The 27,025-nt window shown below is 39.6% G+C and overlaps 1 protein-coding gene across 1 annotated transcript; it reads left to right on the plus strand.

Annotated features, from left to right (window-relative positions):
- Positions 1-3: 3 nt before the first annotated feature.
- Positions 4-26,209, plus strand: PITRM1 (pitrilysin metallopeptidase 1; the record flags this gene model as incomplete). Its single annotated transcript, XM_008940906.1, has 26 exons — positions 4-72; positions 894-1,000; positions 1,953-2,104; positions 2,532-2,646; positions 2,760-2,856; positions 3,239-3,399; positions 4,610-4,736; positions 5,458-5,546; positions 6,102-6,230; positions 7,711-7,824; positions 8,262-8,358; positions 11,388-11,522; positions 13,311-13,449; positions 14,523-14,639; positions 15,739-15,871; positions 16,560-16,680; positions 17,483-17,559; positions 17,864-18,029; positions 18,165-18,265; positions 19,431-19,551; positions 20,350-20,421; positions 21,862-21,974; positions 22,517-22,642; positions 23,838-23,983; positions 25,290-25,392; positions 25,960-26,209. Coding segments are annotated over 26 exons (3,021 nt in total), but the record flags the coding sequence as incomplete, so codon positions are not given.
- Between the last annotated feature and the right edge of the window lie 816 nt (positions 26,210-27,025).

Consider the following 27,025-nt stretch of genomic DNA (forward strand, 5'->3'; position numbering starts at 1 on the left):
AGCGTTGCGGCTAATGAGAGAGCGCTGCGGTACAGGGTGGGCGAGCAGATCCATGGGTTCACTGTAGAGCAGGTGAGCATCGCCCGTCCCTTGCGTTGCCGCACTGGTTGCAGAGAGAAATTTTCCCTTGACTGGAAAAGCGCCTGAGGGCAGGAGCCTAAGCGCTAAATATTTGTATGGATGCTTTGGATGGTCAGTTCAAAAGTGATGCAGCATTTACTTGTAGCTTTCTCTTAGCCAAATCCATTAGGTCATGCCTACATATGTTTCTATAGGAAGCTAACTCTGTTATTTACTGTAGAGAGTAAATAATGCACCTCAGTAGTTTGTGTGTCTGCTACAGATCGGTGTGGTCCTCTGTAAGTTCTGACAGGTAGCTGAACTTCACCGTGTGCTGTTTATGAAATAGATTCACATAATATTGTATCTTCTAGTCTGCTTATAATACCTTTGCTAAGAACCTGCAGTGGAAATAATATGTCGAGTTTCTTTGTACTTTTTAAAAGGAAAAAGTGGAAGCAGAGAGTAAAGGTTACCTGTAAAAAGTGATTGCTAGTGACTGACCTAGTGGTAGAACTGAGTTCCTTGATTTTCCGCTTGCTGTCATAACCACTTGCACTTGAATCTGTGTCTTTGTGATGGAATTGTTCTGCTCTTAATGTCTGTACCACAAGAGTATAGTTATTTGGTTACTGTGTATTGTAATTTAAAATGTATTTTCCATTGGTATACTTCTTTTCCCCTTTACAAGCCTTAGGAACAAAGAATTTATTTAATACTGTGTGTGGCAGCTCTACACACAGGATAAGCAAACTGTTAATTTGTATGTCTTCTGTGTTTTATTTGCCCTAGTTGCAGTCACACTGTAGTACAGGTGTTTCATTCTAATGCAGGTGACAGCTGTTCCTGAGCTGTTCCTGACTGCAGTGAAGCTTAGTCATGACAATACAGGAGCCAGGTATTTACATGTGGCTCGGGAGGACTCCAATAATCTGTTCAGGTAAAACATCAGTATGTGTTTAGCACATTTCATCTCTGCATCACCTTGTGGTTTCTAAGTTGTAACCCAGCTTCATAACTGTATTTTTCTGTGATAACAAAGAGGATAGCACTTCCTTTGTGTCAATTCCTTAGAGTTTTTTCAGTTTGGAACGTGTCATGAGGTCTGTTCACTCTGCTGCTCAAAACAGGGTCAGCATTTAATTCAGATGCAGTGCTTCAGACATTTATCCAGGTGGGCCTTGAAAATTTCCAAAGATGAGAGATTATGCAACCTCTCTAGATGACCTGTTCCCAGTGTTTAACTGTCCATATAGTGGGGTGTTTTTTTCTTTAATATCAAGTTGAAACCTCCCTTGCTTCATTTTATAAACATTACTTCTTGCCCCTCATTATGTGTATCTATGCAAAGAACCTGTGTTCCTCATGACCTCCTTCTAGGAAGGCAGCTATCGAGTCTGCTGATGCCTTTCCTTCATCACCATAAATGAGCTCCATCTCCTCAGCCCCTTTTGGCAGAACATGGCTCCAGCCATCTTTATGGCTCTCCACTAAACTACTTTAGATTTATTATCATCTCTTTTGCACTGTTGATCTGAAAACTGGACTTTCCCATAAACTGCCTTATAGTTGCATGATGTAAACCAGTAATTTTTTCCATAAACTTCCATGGAGTTTTTTTTTTTTTCTGAGCCTTCTGAGTTAAAAAAAAAATGTGTTAAGTGCTTACGACTTATGTACCACCTCCGAAAATAGAAGTGCAGAGGTTGTACACTGTCTGGAAGAGATGGCTGAGCACTCAGGCATATTAAGAACTTAGTAACTCTGCATTTTGCTATATGTCACGTTAGTTGGTGGTATTGTTCCCATAAATCAGAGCGTCAGACAGGAGTCTGGGTGGACTTCTCACCACAAACAACTGGGTTCCCCTGTCTGTGCTCGCTGTTCTGCAGCATCCAGTTCCGAACCACGCCGATGGACAGTACTGGGGTCCCACACGTCCTCGAGCACACCGTGTTGTGTGGTTCTCAAAAGTATCCTTGCAGAGATCCGTTCTTCAAAATGTTAAACAGGTCCCTGTCCACTTTTATGAATGCATTCACAGGTGAGCCCAAAGTGAATGATACCACTTAAAGTGTGTGAGTTGTTATTGTAGTAAAGCTGTCTGTGGACTCTCCTTAATTTCCCTTTGGAGAGCCATTATTAAGCAGGAAGGTTGTGAGTGAGATATTAAAAACTAACAAGGCAAGACAACAAAGTTGATCTTGTTCATTTGGCAGTTACAAAGTCCCAGCAGAGCTGGATCTGTATAACACACAACAATACATTTAATTATATATGTGGCAAAAGCAAAGTTTTTGTGGTAAAATGATTGCAGTGTTAAACTTCTGTACATTCCTTACGGAAAATATATTTCATTTAGTAAGTTTCTTGTCTTCCAATTACTTACATACATGAGAAATTAAAAATGAGAGCAAGACACATATTAGATTTCCTAAAATTCTGATCTTTTTATGTTTATTCATATGCAGCTAGTGATTACACACTCTATCCATTTTCAACACAAAATCCCAAGGATTTTCAGAATCTCCTGTCAGTGTACCTGGATGCAGCTTTCTTTCCGTGTTTGCGGCAACTGGATTTCTGGTAAGATGTGGACAGCTTGAGTTGTACTTAAATTAAAAAAAAAAACAAAACCAAAACTAAACCAAACTAAATACCTCTAGCCTCCCAACATTTCTTGTTATTAATCTTTTCAGGCAAGAAGGTTGGAGGCTAGAACATGAGAACCCATCTGATCCTCAGACACCTCTAGTCTTCAAAGGAGTTGTTTTTAATGAAATGAAGGGGGCATTTGTAAGTTTTGCAAATGTTTGGTTTAAGATCTTATACATGGTGAAATGGCTTAAGCTGCAGGTTATCAATGGCATTATGCCACTGTTTCAGTTTGGGAAATGGAGTCAGCAATCTGTTACATGGTTATTCTAAAGTTAGCCTGTCTAAAGTTTGTTTACATATGAAAGAGTACCTTGATAACGGATTTTATTGTAGAATTTACTTTTAAATTGATGTGATAATGTAGCTATTTTTTTTTTAAGTTCATGGGACTATAGAACAAAATGCTTATGTGAGGAATTCTTATTTAAGTTAGAGCTCTGAGATCTTATTATTGAGCACCTTTTATTTTTAAAATGTGTTTTGATGACCTTTTACTGAAATGTGGTGTTCTCCTCTTAAGACAGATAACGAGAGGATATTTGCACAGCACCTGCAGAATAAAATCCTTCCTGATCACACTTATGGTGTAATATCTGGTGGAGATCCATTATGTATTCCTGATCTTACATGGGAGCAGCTTAAACAGTTCCATGCCACACATTATCATCCAAGCAATTCCAGGTATCTGAAATTTGTGACTGTCTGTGCAGGTTATGGAGTGTGTTAGCATTCTGTTCGCATTTTTGTGAGGGGAAAGAAAGCCAGCAGCGTTTCCATTCACAGAAACTTAGATAACCTTTGCCCTACAGCAGCTAGAACAGCAATGAAGGGGGATTTGGAGGCAGGAAAGAAAGATGGTTGGTTTTCTGGAGTGTGTCTGCCTGCTTGATTTGTTATGGGGATTTTTGCTTATAGATGTTTCTCCTTAAACTCATATGAACTGAAGGGAAGCAGAACATACTAGTGAGTGTTTGATGATAATGTTAGGGAGTTATGATACAAGTAGTGCAAATGAGTCTAGGGGTTCTTATCCACCTTGATGTCAACAGAGATTAACTTATAAAAAGAAGTTACAAATGAATGGCTGTTCATTTGCTCCTGAAACACACATTATTGTGTCGGGTTCAAAAGAATGGATGTTCATTTGAGCCAGATACCAGTTCTGTTGGTAGTAATAAGATATTTAAGCTAAAAGTCAATTTGAAAGTGATATGGAGAGAAATCTGCAGTACCATTGTTTCTTCTGTACCAATTTTGTGGTCAGTCTGTTAGTTCACATGAGGAACATCACCTTGCGTCATGACCATGAATTTACCATCTTTTGTTTTTTCTCATCATCCCAAGTATTCTACTGTATCTGTGTTTAAATTTTAATCAGAAAACAAGATATACCTGCGACATACCTCGTGCACATATTTAATCCAGTCAAAGTTAGCAGTGTTTCCTGTAGGTATGTGAATGTGCTTGGTAGACTCACTGGCAGAACCCAGTTCATTCAGATCAGCTGAGACATTGTATTTTGTCATTATGCATGAAGACCATAAGAATTTTGTCTTCTGAAAGTTTAGAGCACTGGGATTCTGATTTCAATTAGTAATATTTTTTTTCTTGGAACATTGTCTATTGCTGCAACTAAATGAATTCTAGATTTTTGTGGCCTCTGAAGCATAAAACAGAAGCTGAAAAATGTAACATTTTACCAGGAGACCTGTGAGTTTCATGTGTGTGCCAAACTGCCAGGTCTTTAATCTCAGGCCTTACAAAGCATATTCTATTCTAGATGTACCTGAATTACTGGAAAACACAAGAAATTCAGAATATGATAAAAGCTGGTACTGTAAAATTAATGTAAAATCTGATGCTTAATCCCAGTCTTTCATTTGAAATGCAGATTTTTCACTTATGGTAATTTTCCACTGGAGCAACATTTGAAACAAATACATGAGGAAGCGTTGATAAAATTTGAAAGAATTGAATCAAATACTGACATCCCGAAACAGAAACTCTGGGAAAAGCCTGTAAGTAAAAAAGAAAAATTAAAATGAAACAAACAAAAAGAAACAGTGCATATCCAATCTTGGAATTGTAGAGACAGAACTTAACAGGTTAATATTTTAGCATATTCTGCTGGAGTTACAATTATTATTTTAGATGTGTGTTTGTGTGTGAATGGCCTGAAGTATTTTTGCTTATAGAGGGGAAGAACTACATTCAGTTCTCAGTAGTGTAATGATTGCATGCAGTTATTTATTTTTTTTTTTTTTCCAGTTTTCAAGTTCCTCATCCTTTGAAGCACTGAAGCATTTATTAATGGAAAGCGTTTACTGTTAATTGTAGAAATATTGATACTTACTGTCAGGAAAGACACTCTCTACTGGTATCTAAATTTCCAGACATCAGTGTCAAAAATAATTTTTTCCATCCCTCCCCCTTTTCCTCCCTGGCTTGACTAGAAGTGTAAGCATTTCTTTGAAGCCCAGCTTGGAGTATGAATGATGGCCATATTTTCTTGATTCTCTTTTCTACTCTTCACTTGTAAAAACTGAGATACTACTCACGTTTTTCAAGATATCCTGTGTTTGTGTATTTACTTATGAATTTTGAAGTTACTGATGAGTATCTGTAAAAATATTTGAAATCTTTGGAAGGAAGATGCTATGAAGGTGAAAGCAGTTGTTTTTATTTGTAATTTCTGCCCTGAGTTTAGCCTGCATCAGATGTCTTTATTGTACTTTACAGAGAGAACACAGTGTAACATGTGGCCTAGATTCTTTTGCTGCTGATCCTTCCAAGCAGACAACTGTCAGCGTCAGCTACTTGTTGACAGAGTAAGTGTATCAAAATGAAATCCTGAATCTAAAGCTCAATTTAGAGTTTTAAACAGAGGCAGACATATTTTGTGTCCTCCAATCCCTCTTTACAATGTCATCTTTAAGGTAAATAATGCCATGAGTAACCTAGACAAATCTTGCTTTAGTAAAGGAAAGTTTAATTGCTAAGGAGAATTTTTCCTGTCTTTTTCTTTAGCAAATAGATATAAGGAAAATCAGATGATATTTTACAGAACTTTTCAGGGGATTACTTTTGGAAACACTGTCCTGTCTTTCAGCTTCCTGCCATGTGTACACTTTTCTGTATGACCCTACTACTATCTACCTCTGCAGCCCAGTTTAACTTGCTTTACTGCTGGTTATAACACATGAAACACAGAGAACTCTCTCAGTTCTTTGAGGTTTGGTGCAGTGTTAATAACTGACAGTTATTTCTCCTTTGCTTCCTCTACATTGTTTTCTAGAAGTAATTCTTCTGAAATTAACTCAGTGATGCTGGGTGTCACTTATTCATAGCTTTATGGGTTTTAAGAACTGTTAATTTTTCTTCAGTATTACAGACACTTTTGAAACGTTCACACTAAGCCTGTTGTCTTCACTGTTGGTTGATGGGCCGAATTCTCCTTTTTACAAAGCCTTAATTGAGTCTGGTGTTGGTACAGATTTTTCTCCTGACGTTGGGTAAGTGTTGCAGTTGACATTTCATCACTATAAGTAATATAGAGAAGTTGCAAACTATTGTTTACTTCGAAGAAGTCATCTTCTGTACTGTCAGTTTATGCCAGAATAATCTTATTTTAATATTAGAACATTTTATGAGTTTCCATTGACTAACTCAGTCATGAGTTCAAGATTCTGAATGAAGCATTCTCAAGTGTAATTTTCGATTTGTCAAAATAATTCAATAGAAGCTATGTTAGTTTAAAGGAAGTTGTACTGTTTAAAGCTTATGAACAAGAGAAGTGGGTAGATAAAACCATGGTATGTATCCAGTGCTGTAGTTTACTTGGGATTTTCGCCTTGGCTGTGTAGTATTACTCAGCAGAGTTTGATAGCTCTTCTCTCTGCTGCATTACCTTTGTGCTTTAATTCTGTGATTTAGTAGTAGGTAGGTTTGGCACAAATGTGGTTTTGTGCAGTTAGATGCCATTAACTTGCCATTGCCTCAGTACAAAGGGTACTTCTGCCAACAGTTACTCAAGCCACAGCTCTTGCAGCTGGTCTTCTGAGCTTGCCCTGCGCTACAGACTAGGGGTGGGTGGGTTGTCTTTAACTGCAGGCTCAGCTGCTCATCTTGGTTTGCTGTTACTGTCAGCAGAAGGAGGCATTTTCAGAGCATGATTCATCTGACTGATTTCTAGACTTGAGGATGACAAAAGTGGTGCCCTGGTCTGACTGTCTCAGATGTTTGAGTGGGAAACCTGAATACACTCATCTGTGATTTTAATGTCGTATTCTGCCTGGCTTGAACTGTTGTTATGTGAAGTAATGGGTTTCCTACAGATCCTATGTCGTGTATGCCAGTGCCATGCAGACATCTTAATATTACAATGCATAGCAGTAGAAATCCATCTTCAGACACTGAAATAGTGATTTGGTTCTATATTTTGTCAGTAGAGACTTTCCCAGGTTGACTATATTAATATGATGTTGAACTGTAGCCTGAGTTGTCTTTAATTTGCCTTAGTGACTGTGCTGATGAATCAATAAAACGTGGAACATTTCATCTTCACCACTTACTTTACAAATACTGCTTTAAAAGTAGAAATTTAAAAGTACCGTTCCATTTACCAGCTGAAGTGGAATGTATCTGTTTGATGTTACAAGCAGCTCAAATTTTCACCTTAAAAAAAGATACTTGTTTACCTGAAAGTACATGAGAAGATGGAAGAAAAGACCAGCTTTTCTTCTGAAGGTGTTTTCCTTCCTCTAGTATCATATGCCATATGATTTCCTAACAGTGGCTACTACTACTGAAGTTGAACAAAAAAATCTTTTAAGTTCAATTTCTTGTCTCTTTGGTAATTATTTTTCTTTCTAGTTTTTAAAATCATGTGTGTATGTGGAAGTGATGGGTGTGTTTTCCCCTTCTACCTTTGCTGGCAGGTTTAATGCTTAAGTTCTAGTACTTTGTCACTGAGTTGAATATGTTTTATTCTAGGTTTAATGGCTCAACAAGAGAAGCTTATTTCAGTGTGGGTCTACAGGGTATTGCTGAAAAAGACATTGATACTGTGAAACAGATAATTGCTAGAACAGTTGATGAAGTTATTGTGTGAGTAATGCTAATTTTTTCAGAATACTGTTAGCTCTTTCATACAGTCTTTTACTATTAAATATTAACAATATAATAATCTATAGGCCTGTAGTAATACAGGCATATATATAGTAACATGCCTTAAAAATAAATAACATTAAAATAAATGCACCAAAGAATCAGTAATATTGTTCAGTAGTCTTAAAACTTGTATCTGCTACTTCCTGTATGGTAGCATATTCATCAGCATAACCTTCAGGAGTTTAATGATGTTAGTGCAGTTTCACTAAATGGCACAGCATGTTAAGACTATTTCATATCAATTTTAATTCAGTGTGGAAGACATTATGTTGTAATGCTTCCTTTATTGATGTTATAATTCATTTTCATAACTTCACTTAAAGTGATTAGTGTTAATGGATATGATTTCCTTCTCTCATCACCCCTTTCCAAAGGAAAGGATTTGAGGAAGATAGGATTGAAGCTCTACTTCACAAAATTGAAATCCAGCTGAAGCATCAGTCTACGAGTTTTGGACTTGCCTTGACATCTGTAAGTCTGTATGTCTGCCTGTGTGTGGTGGTGTTTTAGGAATGCATAAGAAATTTACTGCCTCCATCTCTGAAATATGGAGTCATTTTGTAGGCTCTTGATATTGTAAAACTTCTCACTTAAGGGCTTTTCCTTTTTCATCTTGTGTACATCTTTCTTAGTTTTAAGTAGCCTTCAAACTGTTGCTGGATTCCACACTGTATGACTTAATCAGGCAGTGAACCTGAAGAGTACCACTGATGAGTTCTGCAAGAGAGACATGCCATATTGGCTCTTGGAGATGTATGTTTTGGCTAGATGCTGATGTATTTTTAAAAATCAGAACAGAAGGGCTGTGTTTTTCTATGGAATTTAGGGTTGTATTGCTGTAACTTAATTTCAGGATATATAAGTGCAAATGTACACTAATTCAATTCTTGGCCTCCAATTTTGATACCAAAGCTGTATCAAAATTTTGATACAAAGCTGTCATGGAAAACATGTTCTACAGCAGAATGTGGTGTCTTTGAGAAGTCTGCAAGACATTGCAAGTTTGGGAATGAGTTAGCTGCAGTATTTGCAGTCAGTTTGGAAATCAGGGCCTCTGCTGCCACTCATTCTCCAGTGTCCTCGGATTTTTTTCTGCTCTGCAGCAACTTCAGTTGCTCAGCAGCTCTTTTGCTTTCTGCCTGGCAAGTGTTGTACCTTCTTCAGCTTGAGCAGTTAATTCCTTTGGCATATAAAGTCAGGTGAAAAAGCAGAGCCCTGGATTAACACAAGAAATACAAGAAAGACATTGAGGTGCTGGAGCAGATCCATTGTAGGGCAACAAAGCTGGTGAAGGGCCTAGAGACCAAGTCTTACAAGGAGTGGCTGAGGGTGCTGGGGCTATTGGAAGAAAGGAATGCTGCAAGGGAGACCTTCTTACTCTCTACAGGTACCTGAAAGGAGGTTATAAAGAGGTGGGGGGTGTCAGTCTCTTTTCACAAATAACAAGTGATAGGATGAGAGGACGGGGCCTCAAGTTGCACCACGGGAGGTTTAGGTTGGATGTTGGGAGCAGTTTCTTCATTGAAAGGGTTAGCAAGTGCTGGAACAGGCTGCAAAAGGAAGTGGTTGAATCCCTGGATGTGTTTAAAAGTCGTGTAAATGCTTAGGGACCTAGGTTAACAGTGGGCTTGGCAGAGTTAGGTTAATGATTTGGCTCAGTGATTTTAAAGGTCTTTTCCAGCCTAAATGATTCTGTGATTCTGTCACCTCCCTCATGATGGGCAGCTGAGCAGGAAGCACTAGTCTTTTCTCTTTGGTGTCTGGTAATAGGACATGAGGAAATGGCTTCAAGCTGCATCAGGGAAGTACAGATTGGATATTAGGAAAAAGTTCTTTGTGGAAAGGATGGTCAAGCACTGGAACAACCTTACTTAAAGCTTCTATTTGTTTTGTCTGTGATGGAGCTAAATCTCTTTGCAGCAGCTACTGTGGGGCTGTTTTGGATTTGTGTTGAAAACAGTGCTGGTAACAGGCTGATGTTTTAGCTGTTGCTGAGCAGTGCTTGCACAGTGTCAAAACCTCTGCTTCTCACACCAGCCCACCAGCAGGCAGGCTGGGAGGGGACACAGCTGGGACAGCTGACTCCAGATGTGAGGGGTGTCTCATACCATATGAAGTCATGCTCAGCATATAAAGCTGGGGGAAGAAGGAGGAAGGGGAGATGTTTGGAGTGACAGTGTTTGTCTTCCCAAGTGATTGTTAGGTGTGATGGAGCCCTGCTGTCCTGGAGGTGGCTGAACACCTGCCTGCAGATGGGAAGTGGTGAATGAATTCCTCAGTTTCCTCTCTTTGCATGCAGTGTTGGCATTACCTATTAAACCCTCTCTCTCTCAAGCTATGAGTTTTTTCACTTTTCTTATTCTCCCTCTGCGTCCTGCTGTTGGGAAATGGAGCAAGTGGGTCTGGGCTGCTGGCTGGGGTTAAACCATGACACCAAGAAAGTGGTTGTGGTACCAAGCCTGTCGGTGTTCAAGAAGCATTTGGACAGCACTCTTAGACATGTGGTTAAACTTTTAGGTTGCTTACGGAGAACCACCACTGAGTTCTTGTAGTGACCCCACGGAAGCTTCAAATAAGGAGTGACTACTTTTCTTTTAAGAGAATTAACTCAAGGACGTTGTAAAAGAATACTATTCTTAAAAAACACAGTAGGGATTTTCCACAGAATAGATAATCGTAGATACACTGAAAGAGTTTGGAAGGTTTGTGATGACTGCTTTTAGTTAAAGAGGTAAGAAAAGAGAAGGTGGTTTTGACAGTTCTGATGCATTTGGTTTGTCTGTGCTTTTAAGGGCTTTTTCCTTCCAATGTCTTGTTTTCTTGTTGTTTTTTTGTTTTTTTTTTATTTTATTTTCGTTTGTTTTGTTTTTCCTTATTCACACAGAGTAGAAAGGGAGAAGGTTTTGCTATCTTGCCCTATGGGGTATTTGAAGAACTTTCAATAGCAACTTGAGCAAACTGAATAGTCTCAAACTAGGGAATAAAAGTACAATGCAAGTTTTTCCAGAAGAAATATCCTAGGGATATTTCTGATTATTTAGTATCTTCTTTTTCCCATGTCCCATTGATGCTATGCGTTTGAATTACCTTATTAAAAATTGTGTCATCTAATACAGTAAATGGGTAGACAGTAATATTTATTTTACAAAATGAATTTTTTTTAAATAGGATGGAGGAAAGAATATTACAACAGATTTCCAGAATACAGTTACACATCTATGGGGGAAAAAAAAAAAACAAACAAACAAACAACAAAACACCAACAACCAAACAAAAAACAGTGGTTTGATATAGTAAAATTAGAGAGAATGGAGAGAGCAAGGGACAGGTGATGATGAACCAGTCTAATCTGATCAAAGATTCCAGCCTCTAGTATGTTAGAACTACTTATTATATGTCTGTTATTCAGATATAAATGGTATGTGTTTTTGGAATACTAATGCTGTGAGTTACAGAAATGCAGCTGGGTTGTCCTGCTTACCTAATTCTTTCCCATTCAGTATATAGCCTCCTGCTGGAATCAAGATGGGGATCCAGTGGAGCTTCTGAAGATTGCAGATAAAGTCTCTCGGTTCAGGCAGTGCCTTAAAGAAAATCCCACATTTCTTCAGGAAAAAGTTAAAACGTATTTTAAGGTAGGCAGACTTATGGGAAAATACCTTCAATACTAATTCTTGAATCACAATTTTGTATTTGAATTTTATCTGAAGGCTGCTTTTTATGTGCCATAGAAGGCACGTGGGTGTTTCCTCGTGAGATTCTCAGACGTGAACAGAGAATTACAGACCTTGTTATGTGTTCCTTAGTGTTGATACAGCAAGATGTCTCTCTTTTTCCTTCAAAAGCCTTTGGTTATAAGTAAGATTGTTCTGGTGCTCCTTGTGTTAACTGCTGTCAAACTGTCAGTGCCAGCTGCCTTCTGCTCTTTTTCTTGTTTTCTTCTCCATGCATTATGGTGGAGTTTTTGAAGAAATAAACAACAGTAAAGCCCTAAATTAGCTAATGGCAGAAAGAAAGAAAGAAAAAAAAAAAAAAAACAACAAAAAAAAACCCAAACCAACCAGTTTGAGCAGGATAAATAGTGGGGTTTGGTTTCAGGGTTTTTTTTGGGGTCTTTTTTGGATGGGGGAGGATGGGTAGGGTGTGTTTGTTGGTGGGTTTTTGGGTTTGTTTTCTTCTAGTCAGATTAAGTTGTTTTGAAGGGCACATCTGTTATAGGTAACTGCCAACCTTATTTAATGCTGGTTCCCATGTACTCAAAGGAAACAACAGCTAGTGGCATCAGCTGAAATCTGTTTTCCTAAAGGCATTATTAGTGTCTGGGTGTAATAGGGAGCTGTTAAGCTTTTGCCTGTTGTTCGGGAAGGAATACAGGTGTAGTATTCTTGAAAATGTTCTTCACTATGCAGTTCTTCTGAGGGGACTAAGGCAAAAATACGACTCGGCAGGAAGTAATGAGACTAACTGGATGTTCTTATATCAGATTGCTTGTTGTTGTACATTGTGTCTGGAGATTAATAAAGCAGGAGGGCTCAGGAGCAGGGGAGAGAATGCTGTTCATCCTGTCCGTTTTACTATGCCTGGTTAATTTTGCATTTCCCTCTTCAACCCCATAGTCAATCAAGTTTCTGTAGTCTTTCCACATAAACAGAGGGGAGGGAAACTCATAAACAATCCGATTACATTTTCCCAAATTATTGGCTGTGTCTGTCAGTGACAGATGCTGCTGTTGAACTCCTGCTTTGAAATGAGCAATTTTTGAGGTCAGCATCTTTTGACTAGCCTCCCAGTATTATATAAAATGAAAGCTGCTTGAGTAATTTTGTTATTAAAATTCCACAGTCCGGCATAAACAAAGAGAAATTCAGCAGCAGTTGTGACACTTGCATAATGCATGGAGTTCTCTGGCAGCAGGACTGATGTAGAGCACTTCTGAGCAGGATAGGGCATGCATATTTTACATCATATGGGATCTCTGTGCATTCAAGCTTGGGCAGGTTCAAAGAGGTGTTGAATCAAACTCTCCAGCATTTAACCAGATTCTACATCTTAGAATGTTCTCCAGATAAAAGTTGTGGCATGCTGCTGCTCTAGAGCATGACGTACGGTTGATTAACCTTGATTTAATTACACTAATGAGTACTGTGTGCTGTTGAGGCTTTCTGACTCTATACTAAATTTTCACAGAATGCTGTTTGCACTTGTCCTTGTGGTGAGCTGCCTCTCTTTCCCACCCGTGCAGAAGGCTGTTCTGTATGAAGAGAGAGTTCAAACTGCCTGTTTGTGACAGTTTTGATAATATGCAAGACGAATGATGCACAGACTGTTTTTATCTCCTGTGGGTGAAGTAATAATCTGAGACAGAACAGGAGGATGTTGCCCTCGAGATTAATAAAGCTTTGTTTTGGGGTATATTTCTGCAGGATAATCCACATAGACTGACTCTGTCAATGAGTCCAGAAGAAGACTACCATGATAAACAAGCAAAACTGGAAGCAGAAAAGTTGGAAAAAAAGGTCAATGCTCTCTCTGAAGAAGAAAAAAAACAAATCTTTGAAAAAGGTTAATGTGCTTTTTCATGGTTTTATTTTGGTAACTGCTTAAAAACGCAGGCTGCTCCTCTGTAGCATATCTTAAATTCTCAAGCACTCTCCAGCATTTCCTCTGAAAGGAGTGCTTTTTTTCTTGGAAGTTTGTGTGTATGTGTTATAGGGCTATGCAGTGTAGGTTTACACAACAGTGTAGGATTGGTATATTCCACTAGTTTTAACACTCAAAAATAGGATGATCAATATCTCCAGTAGGGCAGAAGAAAGGAAATTGTTCTAAAATACTGTTCTTCTTATTCTTTCCTGTGTTAGCTTGCACTAAGTACAAGATGAATTCCACCATTTAACTTGAAGCTGTTTATTTTTGAGCATATGAGCCACGCTCCTATAAAACTTGTATTTTGTAATTTTAGTTCTTATCTTTTCTACTTAAAAATCCAACTGTAAAAATAATGTTGTGTTTAACTTATTCTGGGCAATAACTTAAACTTGGAAACTCTGGGCAGTCATCTGATTTTTTGAAAACAGTGATCTAGCCACAGAAATCCTCCAAGAAAATGTCAGTCTTCTGAAGTTTTGGTACTAGGGCGGGGGATGGGGAAGCAGAAAATCAGATGAGGCTTTCTGCTTATGAAGATAAATTGGAGAGTACTTGGAGGTGATCAGCTGAAAGGCTGAAACTTGAAAGCACACAACTGAGCTGCATCAGTGTACTGAGAGAACACTTGAGTAAAACAGAGGGGCACAGGTTAGAAAGAAGCTTCTTACCTGGAAGGTTTGGGTTGTCTGCCTTACTGTTTACAGGGGACAGGCTGGCACTTCTTCTAGGTTTAAATTGTGTATTTCTGTAAGCAGGATATGAAGCAGGATTGGAAAGAGAATTTACAGAGTGCTCTGTTTGCTGTTGCAACCTGATAATCTGCAGGATTTCAGTAAAACATTTGAAAGTATTGTTGACAGAAAATTCTAAACTTAAAACTCTTGTGTGTTTTTTTTTTTTTCTGATCTGCATCACTTCAGTAGGTTTTGACAGCACTTTCACTAGAATTTGAAAATGACAAACTGGTATTCTGCTCTCCTTACTAGGTTTGGAATTAATTGATCTTCAGAGCAAACCCCAGGACACCTCTTGTCTCCCAGCTCTAAAAGTGTCTGACATTGAGCCCAAAATCCCATTCACTTTGCTGGAGACAGCACTCACAGGTTGGTGTATTCACTGGTTTGCCCTGAAACGAGCAGCACTGTTGGCTTGTTACTTAGCTGCTTGCCCAGCTCTTACTCCTTTTTGCTCTTTACAAAGTGTATGTACCCACTGTTGTCCATAGTTACGGTGCTCCTCCTTACTCCACCACTAATCAGTAGGCAGTTGGTGGTGGATCTGCAGGTGCTTCTTGCCATCACCTCTGAGGGGCAGTGTTGTGCTGTTCTCAGCTGTTCTCTGCCCTGCCCTGTCCAGGGGACTGGCAGCAGGCTCCCTGCCCTGCTGCCGGAGGCGTCTGTAGGTGGAATGCTCCACTGCTCTTGAGCAATCCCTCCACTTCCCAAAGACTTACCGAGCCTGCTGCACTACTGGCAGCTTGTGCAGAGAGCCTTCCTTACTGCTCTGCCTCCCTACCCAGTTTTTACAGGATATGACATACAGGAGCCATGGGGAGGGGGGAGAAGTTGTTGTTCATAACCTCAGAGCAAGCTTCTCCCTGCTTTGCCCGTGCCTACCCCGTGGATTGGTAGGAAACAAGAAATTGTAGAGCTCAAATGTTTTTTACAGTTCTGTTGAAATCCTGTAGGTAATACTGCTCTGTAGTATATTTCTAACAGATGCTTTCCTGCAAAAATTGCCATCAAATGTCAAGCACTGTATAATTTTTTATGCTAAAATGACCTGCTTTTAAAAAAAAAATGTAATATTTATGTTCTAGTGCCCTTGCTTAGAGAGGATGTACAGTGTAGGGCCCTGCTGGCCTCAACCTTTGAGGTGATGAAGGCAAAAAAAAGAGAGAACTTCTTGACTTGTTCAGAAACAAATTACCATTTTTTTAATTTGAATATTACCTCTAAAATCTGACCTTTGTCAACAGAATTCTCTTTCCAGATTGTCTGGGTATCCATTACCTTGCCTTAGACAGAAACAATAAAACTCCTTCAGTCCAGCATTCAGCTCATTGTTTAAAGTTTAAACAAGAAGTTTCATGGAAGTGACAACAGAAAATAAGTCTTAATGGAAAGAGCTTGTTAGAGATTGTTTTCTTTTGAAATGTTTATAGTAGAAAGCTGTTGGGTATTCTTTGCTTTTGTTTTTCAGCTGATGAAGTTCCTGTCCAGTACTGTGCTCAGCCAACCAATGGGGTGGTTTATTTCCGAGCTGTTTCCAGCTTGAACACACTTCCTGAGGAGCTCAAACCATATGTGCCACTCTTCTGCAACGTCATTACAAAGTGAGAGGTTTACTCCCCTGCAGGCTGCAGGAGCAGGCTCTAATACCACTTACCAAAATAATACTGCTTGTCATAATTTCAGAAAGGAAATGCTGATAAGTTGGTGTCCTGCTGGAGCAGTGGTCTTCCATCTTCCCCACAGGGTTCCCAACTCCTTTCCCCTTCTCCATCAGTCTCTGCATTGCCTTGTTCCCCAGCATCAACAAAACTATTCTCTGAACAGTTGGGAAAATTTGTGTAAATGAAAAATAGCCTAGCAGAAATTAAAGTTTTCACTTGGATAGATTTTTGGTCTAATTTCACCATGTGGTCACAGGAACATTGACCCCATCACAGGGGAAGGAGTGGCACAGAGCAGAACAAGTGACCTGGGCTGGGTGGGATCTACTGTTTTTATTGGTGGTAACAGCTTGTGTGATGTTAATATAGTTTAATATGGATGTTGGTATCAAGCCTGTATGTAAATCACACTATTTAATACATCATTTTGAATGATCAGGATGCTTAAATTGAAAAGCTTGGTGTGAAGCTTTTGTAAGGAGAGAAGTATTATGTTTGCTTTATAATGCCCCAGATTGTTTAGTTGCTAAATAAGTATTGGCCCAAACAGTCTATTTTGCAAATGCTGTATGAATCCTGGGTTGGGCATATACTGAAAATGGAAATAAATCTCTCTTGCTTTTCACAGGATGGGATGTGGAGCTCTTGATTACAGGGAACAAGCCCAGAAAATAGAGCTAAAAACAGGTGGGATGTCTGTCAGCCCACATATCATTCCAGATGATTCACACCTGGATGTGTATGAACAGGTAAATTAATCAGACACTTCAGTATGTTGCACTTGCAATAACAGCTCCCTAGTTAAGGGTCAGTAGGGTCTTACACGTCGAGGGCAGCTAACGTGCTTTGAAAAGTTAGTGTATGAAAGGTCTCGTGCCTTTTTGTGGGGGATAACTTTGACAATTACAGTAAGTTTGCATTTTGTCCTAAGGGGAGTGCTGGTTGTGGTTATCCATTTTAAGTCACTGCTTCACTAGCATCTGTCACCATATTTCTGAGTGCTGAAAAAAAATTTGGAAGCAGAGGGTGGGGTCAGACTCGTATAGTGTTAGACACAGAGACTGCTGTTAATGTGTGTGTGGTTCACAGACACCAGATGTTTCCAAGATCCTTAGATTTTAGTATTGGACATAACAGTCCTGGCAATATTTCTTTAGTTTTTTCAAGGTTTGCTGGGGTCTGTTACTCTGGTCTGCTCCCCATAGATCCCTGGAGCTGAATTAGGGGGACTCCTTTGCAGGAGAGTGCATCCCCAGAATTATTTTATTTGTATTTGATGTGAAAAATAAGAAAAGCTGTTTCTAAACTGCTACTTTGGCAGTTGATGAGGAATCAACAGGCTTGCTTTGTGTGAAGGACAGACATATTACATGTCTGCTTGGATTTTAGTAGTATGCCCTACATTAAAGTGGTTTGGTGATGTGTAGTGGTAGTTTAGCATCATTGCATCAATGTCATAAAAAGTTATTGTGCATTTCTCAGGCCATTGCTTTGGTTGTCTTACGTGTAGCGTTTTGTTTGTCTGTTTTGTTTTGTTTTGTTTTCCTTCAGGGTGTGCTCTTTTCATCCCTGTGCTTGGATAGAAATCTGCCAGACATGATGCATTTATGGAGTGAAATATTTAACAAGTACAGTACATTTGGTTTACTTTGTGGTTTTGCCTGTGTTTTGGGGTTCTCTTTTCCCCCCCCTCTTTCTGCAACAAATCTATTATTCATAGAGATCCTACTTCAGGATTTCTTTTTATAACTGTTAGAGGCTCTCAGTTTCTAACCCTAAGTATTCTGTGATTTGCATGACTGTAGAGTGGAGTAAATAGAGAAGCAACAGTTTAAAAGCTCATCCTTGAAACTGGGATAATGAATGATTCATTATTATAAAATCCACTGATGGGCTTTTGACACCTACAGACCTGCTCCTACTCTTTTTCAGCCCCCGATTTGAGGAGGAAGAACATTTCAGAGTGCTGGTTAAGAAGACTGCCCAGGAGCTGTCAAATGGAATTCCAGATTGTGGACATTTATATGCCTCTATCAGAGCCAGCAAAAACCTTACACCTTCTGGAGAACTGCAGGAAATGTTCAGTGGGATGGATCAGGTGAAATTTTTTCACTCCATAAAAAATGGCACCCTTCAGAAAGGCCCAAACCCTTGACTTGAATTACAGTGCTTGTTTTGGTAATTCTTTCTATTGGCTTAATCTGGAGTCTTTCTTCTTCCCTTTCCCACACAGGTGAAGCTGATGAAGAGAATAGCAGAAATGTCTGATATTAAACCAATCCTACGCAAACTACCACGCATTAAGAAGTATTTATTAAATAGTGACAACATGAGGTGAGTTCCAGCTAAAAAGAGAAGGAGCAGTTTGGTTGAAGAGAGGCCATGGCCTGTGAACTTGTGTTTCTCAGTGTGCTTCATGGAGTGACTGGGGTTTTGTGAAACAGGAGGTCTGCGGAAAAACTACAACAATGTTATTAATTTCAGTTCTTCTTACAAAGTGGTAGCGGTGGCTAATTTGGTTCAATTTTTAATGGGTATGAGAAACTTACAGCAACTTTCATATGTAAGTTGTACCAAAAGTGTATAAATGGCCTGTGGGATTTTACAGAAATACTCAAAATGCTGTCATTTTTTTATCCCCTTAAAGATGTCGGTTAGACAAATACTGTTTATAGCATATTGTAACAGTAAAATGCACTTTGGTTTGGATTTTTATTCTCCTAAAAGCAAAATAGTGATATTCTGAAATCTTCTGTATGCATATATTGGAAAAAAGAGGGTACTTTAAGGTGTTTCACATAAGACACGTGAGTTCCAAAAATAGATCCATATGAAGTGACATAAGTTGCAAAATTTTGCTTTTCAAAGCTTGAAACAGTGAAACTATGGAAATGTCTGTAGTGTTCAAAACCATGGTAGGTCCACCTGTAAAGTGAGAATATAGAGAGCATTAGTTTTTGTGAGACATACATATTTTGCAAAACTGATGTAATCCTGTCCTGTGCACAGAAGTGGTTTGACAACTACTCCTAAAATGTAGGTCTGAAAGTAATTTGGGTAACCAAAAGAAAAGCAATTGGGCTGTGACTGGGTTTTTTGGGTTTTGTTTTTTTTTGGCACATCAAATACTAGATTATGAGTATTTTGCTTTTTTTTTTCTGTGATGGTGATTATTGGTGACTGCAGATCTAACATTCTGATGAGGCTCTAGACAGCCTGATCTACTGTGAGGTGTCCCTGCTCATGGCAGAGGGGTTGGAACTGGGTGATCCTTTTGGTCCCTTCCAACCCTGACAGATTCTGATCTGTTTTAGCAGAGGACTTTAGAGCCCTAATGGCTCAATGGTTGGACTTGATGATCTTAAAGGTCTCTTCCAGCCTAAAGGATTCTCTGATTCTATGATGATTTAATAGAAAATGTTTTGGAAGACAAAATAGTTCAAACTACAAAGGACTATCCAAAAACCTATTTAAAAACTTGATATGTTTTTTTAAACAGATGTTCAGTGAATGCAGCACCTCAACAGATATCAGAGGCATCTAAAGAAGTAGAGAAATTTATAAAAGGCCTAGCTAGAAGTAAAAAAGAAAGAAAACCTGTTCGCCCCCATGTAATTGAGGTAAGAAATTACTTCATTTGTAACTAGGGCATCAAATACAGCTGACCTGATCTCGTGTAGAGACCACTACGCGACCAGCAGAAGACATTTGAGCTCAGATACTGTGTCCATACAAAGAGAGTTGAAGAAATTTGTGAGTCAGCTCTGGGATAAGCTGCTGTGTGTTTCACCGCAGAGGCTGTCTTCACCTCAGTAAAACAGACAGTAGTAATCCTGTCGATCAGCTGCCAAGCCTTACCCTGAGGTTACTGTTTTTGTGGGGGATGTGGAAAAAGACATTCTACCTTTCTCAGTCACATAAAACATAATTTCCTTTTCAGATGAACTTTACTTGAAATGTTGGCCAAAGGAAATAGGGTGTTAGGTGCAATTCCTCAGTTGTGTAGGAATTTGTTTTGTTATCTGGGTGTTCAGGACATTTGGCACAAAATATGCTTGGTTGAGTAGAGTTGACAAAGGATCTGCTCTGTCAGTATGCAGATCTGGCTTAATCTCTGACAAAACTGGAGGAAGCTGCCAGTTCCCTACCCATGATGGAAATGATAGTCTGAAGTTTCTGGGCCTCACTTAATCTCTGTCTTGGTTTCTTTCAGTGCCAAACTCCTCTTGAAAGGAAATTTATTTGGCATTTGCTTAGGAATTCAAATACAAAGGAGTAATCGAGTAGTTTGTTTCTATTTGTGGAGACATGTTCTGATGATAGTTTCAAAGAGGTTTGGGTGGTAGGGGTGGCATTTGTAGTATTCTTGGTCTAAATTGTTAAATCATCTTTTAATATAAGAGCTGGGTCTCTTGTAGAAATCTTCAGAAGTCAAACCTGTGGGAAGTGAAATGCTTACTGGTTTGCAGATCACGAGGAAACTAGTTAATGTAAGTACATTGTTGGTAGAGGATATTGGTGCTACAGGGCTGTTACTGCTACTGATTGGCCATTTAAGCTGTTACAGATTCTTTTTCTACTTAGGACACACCACTGAGACATAACGTGCCCTTCAGTTCCACCCTCTGACTGGACTGTCCCCTTAAACTAGCCATTGAACTTCTTAATTCCTCTGTGTCATCCTTTTCTTTATCTTGCCTTTGGTTCTGGCATGAAGATCATTTAGCTGACTCCACATCCATGCATCCAGGCAGATACTCAGTTGTGCCGTCTCCTGTACGCAATACTTATTTTTAACCTGGCTTCTTTCAGCACCAGGCTTGTGTGACATCACTCCCAGTTAGTTCCTTCCTTTTCCTTCTTGTCCCTAGATGATTCTGAATGTGAATGAGACCTGAATAACATCAGTGACGATTAAGTAAAGCTCTAAACCTGTGTTTGGCCACAGGAGAGAAGAGCAGCTCAGCACACCTTGAGCTCTCCTGTGAGAGGAGGGCAGGGAGAGCTCAGCCCACGGTTTTGCTTGCTGACCTGTGATGTGTATGCTGCTGTGCTTGGCCCAGCCAGCCAGAGCTATGTGAGGGGCTGGGGAACAGGCCTCTGAAGTTAAGAAAGGTTTGGGAGTATTAACTTGAGGTCAAAAAAAGCTGCTGAAGGTGTGTAGAATTCTGCTCCTGCTTGAGTAAGCACACAAGCAGTTGTACATATGAGAGAGGCAAAGAAGCGAGTGCTGCAGAGGCCTGGAAAAATGAAGAGGATGGGAATTTTAGAAGTGGGGTTGTAAGGAAGAATTGTGTTTACTGCAGGAGGTGTTTGAGCAGAGATTCTTGTTTCAGAGACCTGGCAGGGGAAGCATGCTACTGATGTACAGTGTCCACGCACTTTGGTTTCCCAAGGCAGGTCTGTGAACTGCATTGCTAATAAGGCACAAGCAAAATGTCACTGGTTGCAGTGTAGGTCAAGTGGCATCTCTAGTGTTTATGTATCATAGAATCATAGAATGGTTTGGGTTGGAATGGACCTTTAAAAATCATCTAGTTCCAACCCCCCTGCAATGGGCAGTGACACTTCCCACTAGACCAGGTTACTCAAGGCCCCATTCAACTTGGTCTTGAACACCTCCAGTGATGGAGCATCCACAGCTTCCCTGAGCAACCAGTTTGTGTCTCACCACCCTCATAATGAAGAACTTCTTCCTTACATCTAATCTAAATCTACCCTCTTCCAGTTAGAATTCATTACCCCTCATCCTCACTACAAGCCCTTGTTGAAAGTCCCTCCCCAGCTTTCGTTAGGTCCCCTTCAGATACTGGAAGGCCACAGTAAGGTATGTTTGGCAGAATTTCATAGTTCTCAAAAAAGCCAGAGTTCTTAAATGCATGAATTGTCTTATCTCTGCTAACTATGACAATATTGCCTTTTTCTCTTAGGATCCTACTTTCAAACCATGCCAGATGAAGACGCATTTTGTACTTCCCTTCCCGGTGAACTATATTGGGGAGTGTGTTCGAACAGTTCCCTACACAGCTGCAGACTATGCAAGGTGGGAAGCAGAACCAGCAGGCAGCTTCTCTATAGGTTGTATAGCCCAAAACAAGATGGGAAGTGTTAGGCTGACCACAGAAAATGGAGTGCCAGCAGAAAATGCTTTACAATGCATTTGTCACAAAATCTTCACGGAGCAACATTTGCATGACTAGGTCCAGAAGTGCCCTGTTTCAGTAAATGCTGCGTAACAAGGGGCTGCTGTCCCCTAACTTCTGAATAAAGCAGCCGTGCCCACTTGGGTGTCTCTGAGTTGACAGTCCTGTTGCATGTAACAGAGTTTAGAAGGTTGCTTTTGTATTTCACTGAAGTGAAATAAGTGGAAATAGTCAAGGAATGTTCCAGAGCATTGCCACCCTTAAAGCAATGTCACATTATTCAGCTATTATTTAACATTGAGTATTGTTATCATTACTGCTATAGATTACAAAAGGCAACGCATTGCAGATGGAAATCTGTGTGCACTTCAGAGGAAGCTGAGAATTTTACTGTTGTCCAATTCATCTGACATGTTTGGTGTTGATACTGCTCTCATTACAGCCTTCGAATTCTTGCACGGTTGATGACGGCTAAGTTCCTACATACAGAAATCAGAGAGAAAGGAGGGGCTTATGGTGGAGGTGCTAAACTTAGTCACAATGGCATATTCACTTTCTACTCCTACAGGTAACAGTAGGTTCATTCTTTCCCATTCCTGTCTGAGGGGACCACTAACTGCACTTGCATGGAGCTTAGTTGTTGTAATTTTGTAGCTGTAGCTTTCTGTCAAGGTTAAGTGAAATAGAATGAACTGAGGAGAAAGTGATTCAGTGCTGATGATATGATTAATTGCTTAATGTATATAATGAACACCTCCTTGCTTTCCCTGGTTTCTGTCATTGGGAAAACCTAAAGTACTTCTGCTGGCAGCAGCCGTTATTGTGTCTCTGTACTGTCTCGGTAACAGATTCATGTAAAACTGGTTTTCACTTGTTTCTTCCTGGGTTGGGCGGGCCCTAAAAAAGGGGAATTCAAGACTATTCTCAGTTTGAGACCAGGAAGTAGAAAGATGCTGTTCCCTAAGGTCCTGAGTTTGAAAATCTGCAGCGTCCCTTGGTGACTGCTGGAATCATCAGAGATGGTGATGAGCTAGAACTGCTTTCTCCTTTTCTTCTTTGTCAGTTCAGTACAGTTATGTTGTGTTGGTCTTACCAAAGCACTTTTGGACGAAATTTGAACTGGAGGTATTAAACACTAGTTAAAATCCCCACTGTCATGTGGCTACAGTCCTGGCTTAAGTCATTTTCCTAGACTGAAGGCAGCCTAGCACAGGACTTGGTCGTGATTCCTAGTTAAAATTTGAGCAGCCTTGCCTTGCTTCATAGAGAATGGAGATTCAACGTGGTAGGACTTGTCCTGGTTAGTATTTCAGTAGTTGTTAACCTGTTGCCCCTGTTCTACAGAGAGCAAAAACAGGTGTAGCAGGAAAAGCAACCTGGAGAAGATAGGGCCTATCACGCTGCTGTACTAGTGGCAGTTGTGCTCAGTAAGCTGGTGCAGCAAGCTGACAGTGCTGGTCTACCATCTTCTTTAATACCAGTTCTCTGCACACTGTCTTCAAACTACTTGTGGGCAAGTGAACTTGCTACACTTGTGTATCTGCAATTCAAAATATGCCTGGTTTAGAACACTTCTTTCTTCTAAAAAAAACCCCAGCTAAACCTCTCTTTGTACATAAAAAGGAAGCGTATCTTTTGGTTTAATCTATCTCCACGTATATGTTTGTGTGTTGCATAGTAAAAACTGTGAAATAAGAACAAAGCAATTACAGTTTTTCATTTTGTGAGACTGAAGTAATCTTACATTTCTTTCTTTTTCTAAGAGACCCGAATTCATTGGCCACCTTGAAAACATTTGAAAAAGCAGTCGAATGGGCCAAATCTGGAGAATTCACACAACAAGATATCGATGAAGCTAAGCTAGCAGTATTTGCTGCTGTAGATGCACCAATAGCTCCTTCAGATAAAGGTATACTCACATCATTTTTTTAAAATTTAAGTTTAAAGGCAAGAAAACAGTTTGCTAAACTGTATCTCATGACAAAAGTTGTATTGGGCAGATGCAATTGCAGTTTCAATGAACCAGTCAGTTTCTGTTGCTCCCTTTCAGAAATGCTACATGACTGAGTCTTTCTACTGAAGTAGGTGGTGTTTTTTTTCATATTGCTTCTTGATGTCAGGTGAATACAGCTAGGAGATGGAGGGAGATTAAGGAAACAACTCTAGGCTTGGAAAGGGCATTAAATGCAAGCAAATAAAAAGGAAATACTGATCTTCTGATTTGAGAGAAGCTGAAGGATTATTTTCCTGACACAAGTATGCATACTGACTATGAATATCACTGATGTTTTGTGCATAGTTGTTTCTGAAGAATCATAATAGTGTGTCTGCAGTGGTGGAGGGTGTTACCCTCTTTGCGTGTCTGCGTGCTTCGGATGGGTTGGTAGTATCTTCACATCTTTTCAGTTTGCTCACACCTTGCTTTGCTTTCTTCACTTTTCCCTCCCTCCCACATCCTCAGCTTAATTTCAGTCCAAAACTTAGTGAGTTAGAATATATTCCTTTCCTATACATAATGCTACTTTTAACTTTATAACTCCTTTATTTTAGTATGTACTTGTATTAGCAGTAACTTGACTAAACAAGTTAAAATGAAGCTGACCCAACTTGGGTTTTTGTCTGGGCAATTAATCAGTTTTTGGTGTGTACAGGTAAAATGCACACATGCTGAGTGTTGGTATTTGTGAGCAGTGTTTTACCTTCTTTTTGCTATTTGCAAAATAGGTCTGAAGTTGTTGCAGAGAGAAATGTGTTCCTCCATGCTGCTGTTACTGTGCAACCTTATCTAACCTGGAAGTCAGGCAGGAGGTTGGACCAGATCTCCTCCCAAGCTGCTTTTTTCAGATTCGTACATTTTCAGATTTCTGTGTAGTACAGAAAGGTGATCACAACTTTGTGTTGCACATCCATTACAACTGATGAAAAGTGTTGCAATAAACCACAATGAGAATAGAAGTTTTATGAAAACTCACCAAAATTGAACATGAAGAATCTTTATTTCCTAAATAAGAAACTCTTACCACCTCAGAAAATTAATTTACCCAGTTCTGACCTTTGATAGTTGATTTACAGTTAGAGACTGTCTTAGAACAGTGGTCTCTGTTACTCCCTGCCAGCACATGGACCTGCCTTAGTTTGCACTGGTCCATGCACTTTGTTGTCACAGTGACTCCAGTGCAGGGGTTCGTTTGATTTTTTTAATTTTCCCCTCTCAGGAATGGATCAGTTCTTGTATGGGATTTCAGACGAAATGAAGCAGTCCCATAGAGAACAACTTTTTGCTGTCAACAGCGATAACCTGGTTGATGTATCAAACAAGTAAGTCTGTGCTTCAGGAAAAAAATTTCATTAGGAAAATGTTTACTTGAAAAATAGAACAAAAAAAAAAGTAATTTGAAACGTTTCTGAAAGTTGTCATAATAAAGTTCTCGGATTTCTTCCCATGGCCTTTTGTACTACTTCCACTACTTGCTTTTGTAACCTCAAAAAAGAGATGTTAAATACGTCCTGCTTCCTGCATTGCAGGAGATGTCTCTGAGTGTGTGGGAGATTGTATCCCTTGTGGAGGGTCTGGAGAGGGTTCACTCAGACACCCAGCTCCTGGTGACGTGAGCTGGTGCTTCAAGACTCGTAGACTTTTCCATGGTAGACTTAATCCTGAGGTTAGGGAGATAGGCTGGTCAGGGTGGCACCTTAGGAGACTGTTGTGCTGTGATGACTAGTGAAAAAAAACTAACTAACTCCGAAGGATGCTGTGAAGGCAAACAAGTGGTACATACCAAACAGCAGTTTTTCCCTGAGAGGGGAATATTTTTAACTTGTGTGACAGAATTAAGGGTAACCAAATGCAGCAGCTTCATTTGTTTGTCTTTTTCCTTCTTGTAGGTATCTTGCAGTTGGGAGGAGCACTCGTGGCCAAGCTGTACTTGGCCCAGAAAACGCAGATCTCACCAAAGATCCCTCATGGGTCAAACGATGAATTGCTGCTGAACACCCAAGCTAACCCAAACCAAACCCATCTGTGGGACTGCATAATGAGGATTTTTTAGTAACTTTTAACAGTGCTATGATCCAACTGAAATGCTCATTGCTGCTTTTAACAGTGTCCAACCAACCAGTTAAAAGCTGTCCTTAAAATATCTGTGTGAGAAACTTTCTAACCCTACACTATGATAGTAAGAACTATATGCTCTGTATGGCAAGCAGACCTTAATATTTTACTGAACTCACTCCTCCAATTGCATATGAATACTATATAAATTAAATATTTTTGTATATGTAAAACTCTAGTTTTAAATGGTTTTGTTTGAAATCACATCTGCTGTTGGATGCTTCAACTACATCTCTCCTTCCAACAGATGTAATTCTCTGGTGTGGTAATTTCAGCTTTCTTTGCATAAGCCACTTGCAGGTAGAGGAGCTTTGAGAGCACTTCCTACTGCCCCTCAGGCCAGGTTTGCAGTGGATTGCAGGTTGGGGCCAAGTCACCAATGAATCCCTGTACAGTGTGTTCTAAGTCAACTTACCTTGCCAGTCTGGGCAACATTCAATCACTTGGTACTGTGACATGGTCTTGTATTTAACTTCTTGTCAAGGTGGAGTTAACAGATAAGCACAGCCTGAAGTGTTTCCTTATGCCAGTTTATCAGCCTAATTTTAAAAATGTAGTTTTACCCTTTTTCATTACTATTTAAAAAAAAAAAAAACTATGGTCTTGAAAGAAGTTGAAAGAAAGAAAACACATGGGAAAGACCAGATAACACCCTTCTGAAGCTCAAGTTGTTAAAACTCCCTCCACGCCTCCTGAAAAGTAGTGCTACCATTCCTGTACAAGGAAAAAGGGTTCAGAGTTTTAAGCTGATTGTGAAGAAGCACTGAATCCAGCTTGCCCTTCTGTGACTACTTCCTGCATGGTCAGGAAAAGGGCAGTTGCTTTCTCCCTTTCACTGGA

This window comes from Merops nubicus, unplaced genomic scaffold (genome assembly GCF_000691845.1).
Source record: "Merops nubicus isolate BGI_N331 unplaced genomic scaffold, ASM69184v1 scaffold15415, whole genome shotgun sequence".
NCBI classification, from domain to species: Eukaryota; Metazoa; Chordata; class Aves; order Coraciiformes; family Meropidae; genus Merops; species Merops nubicus.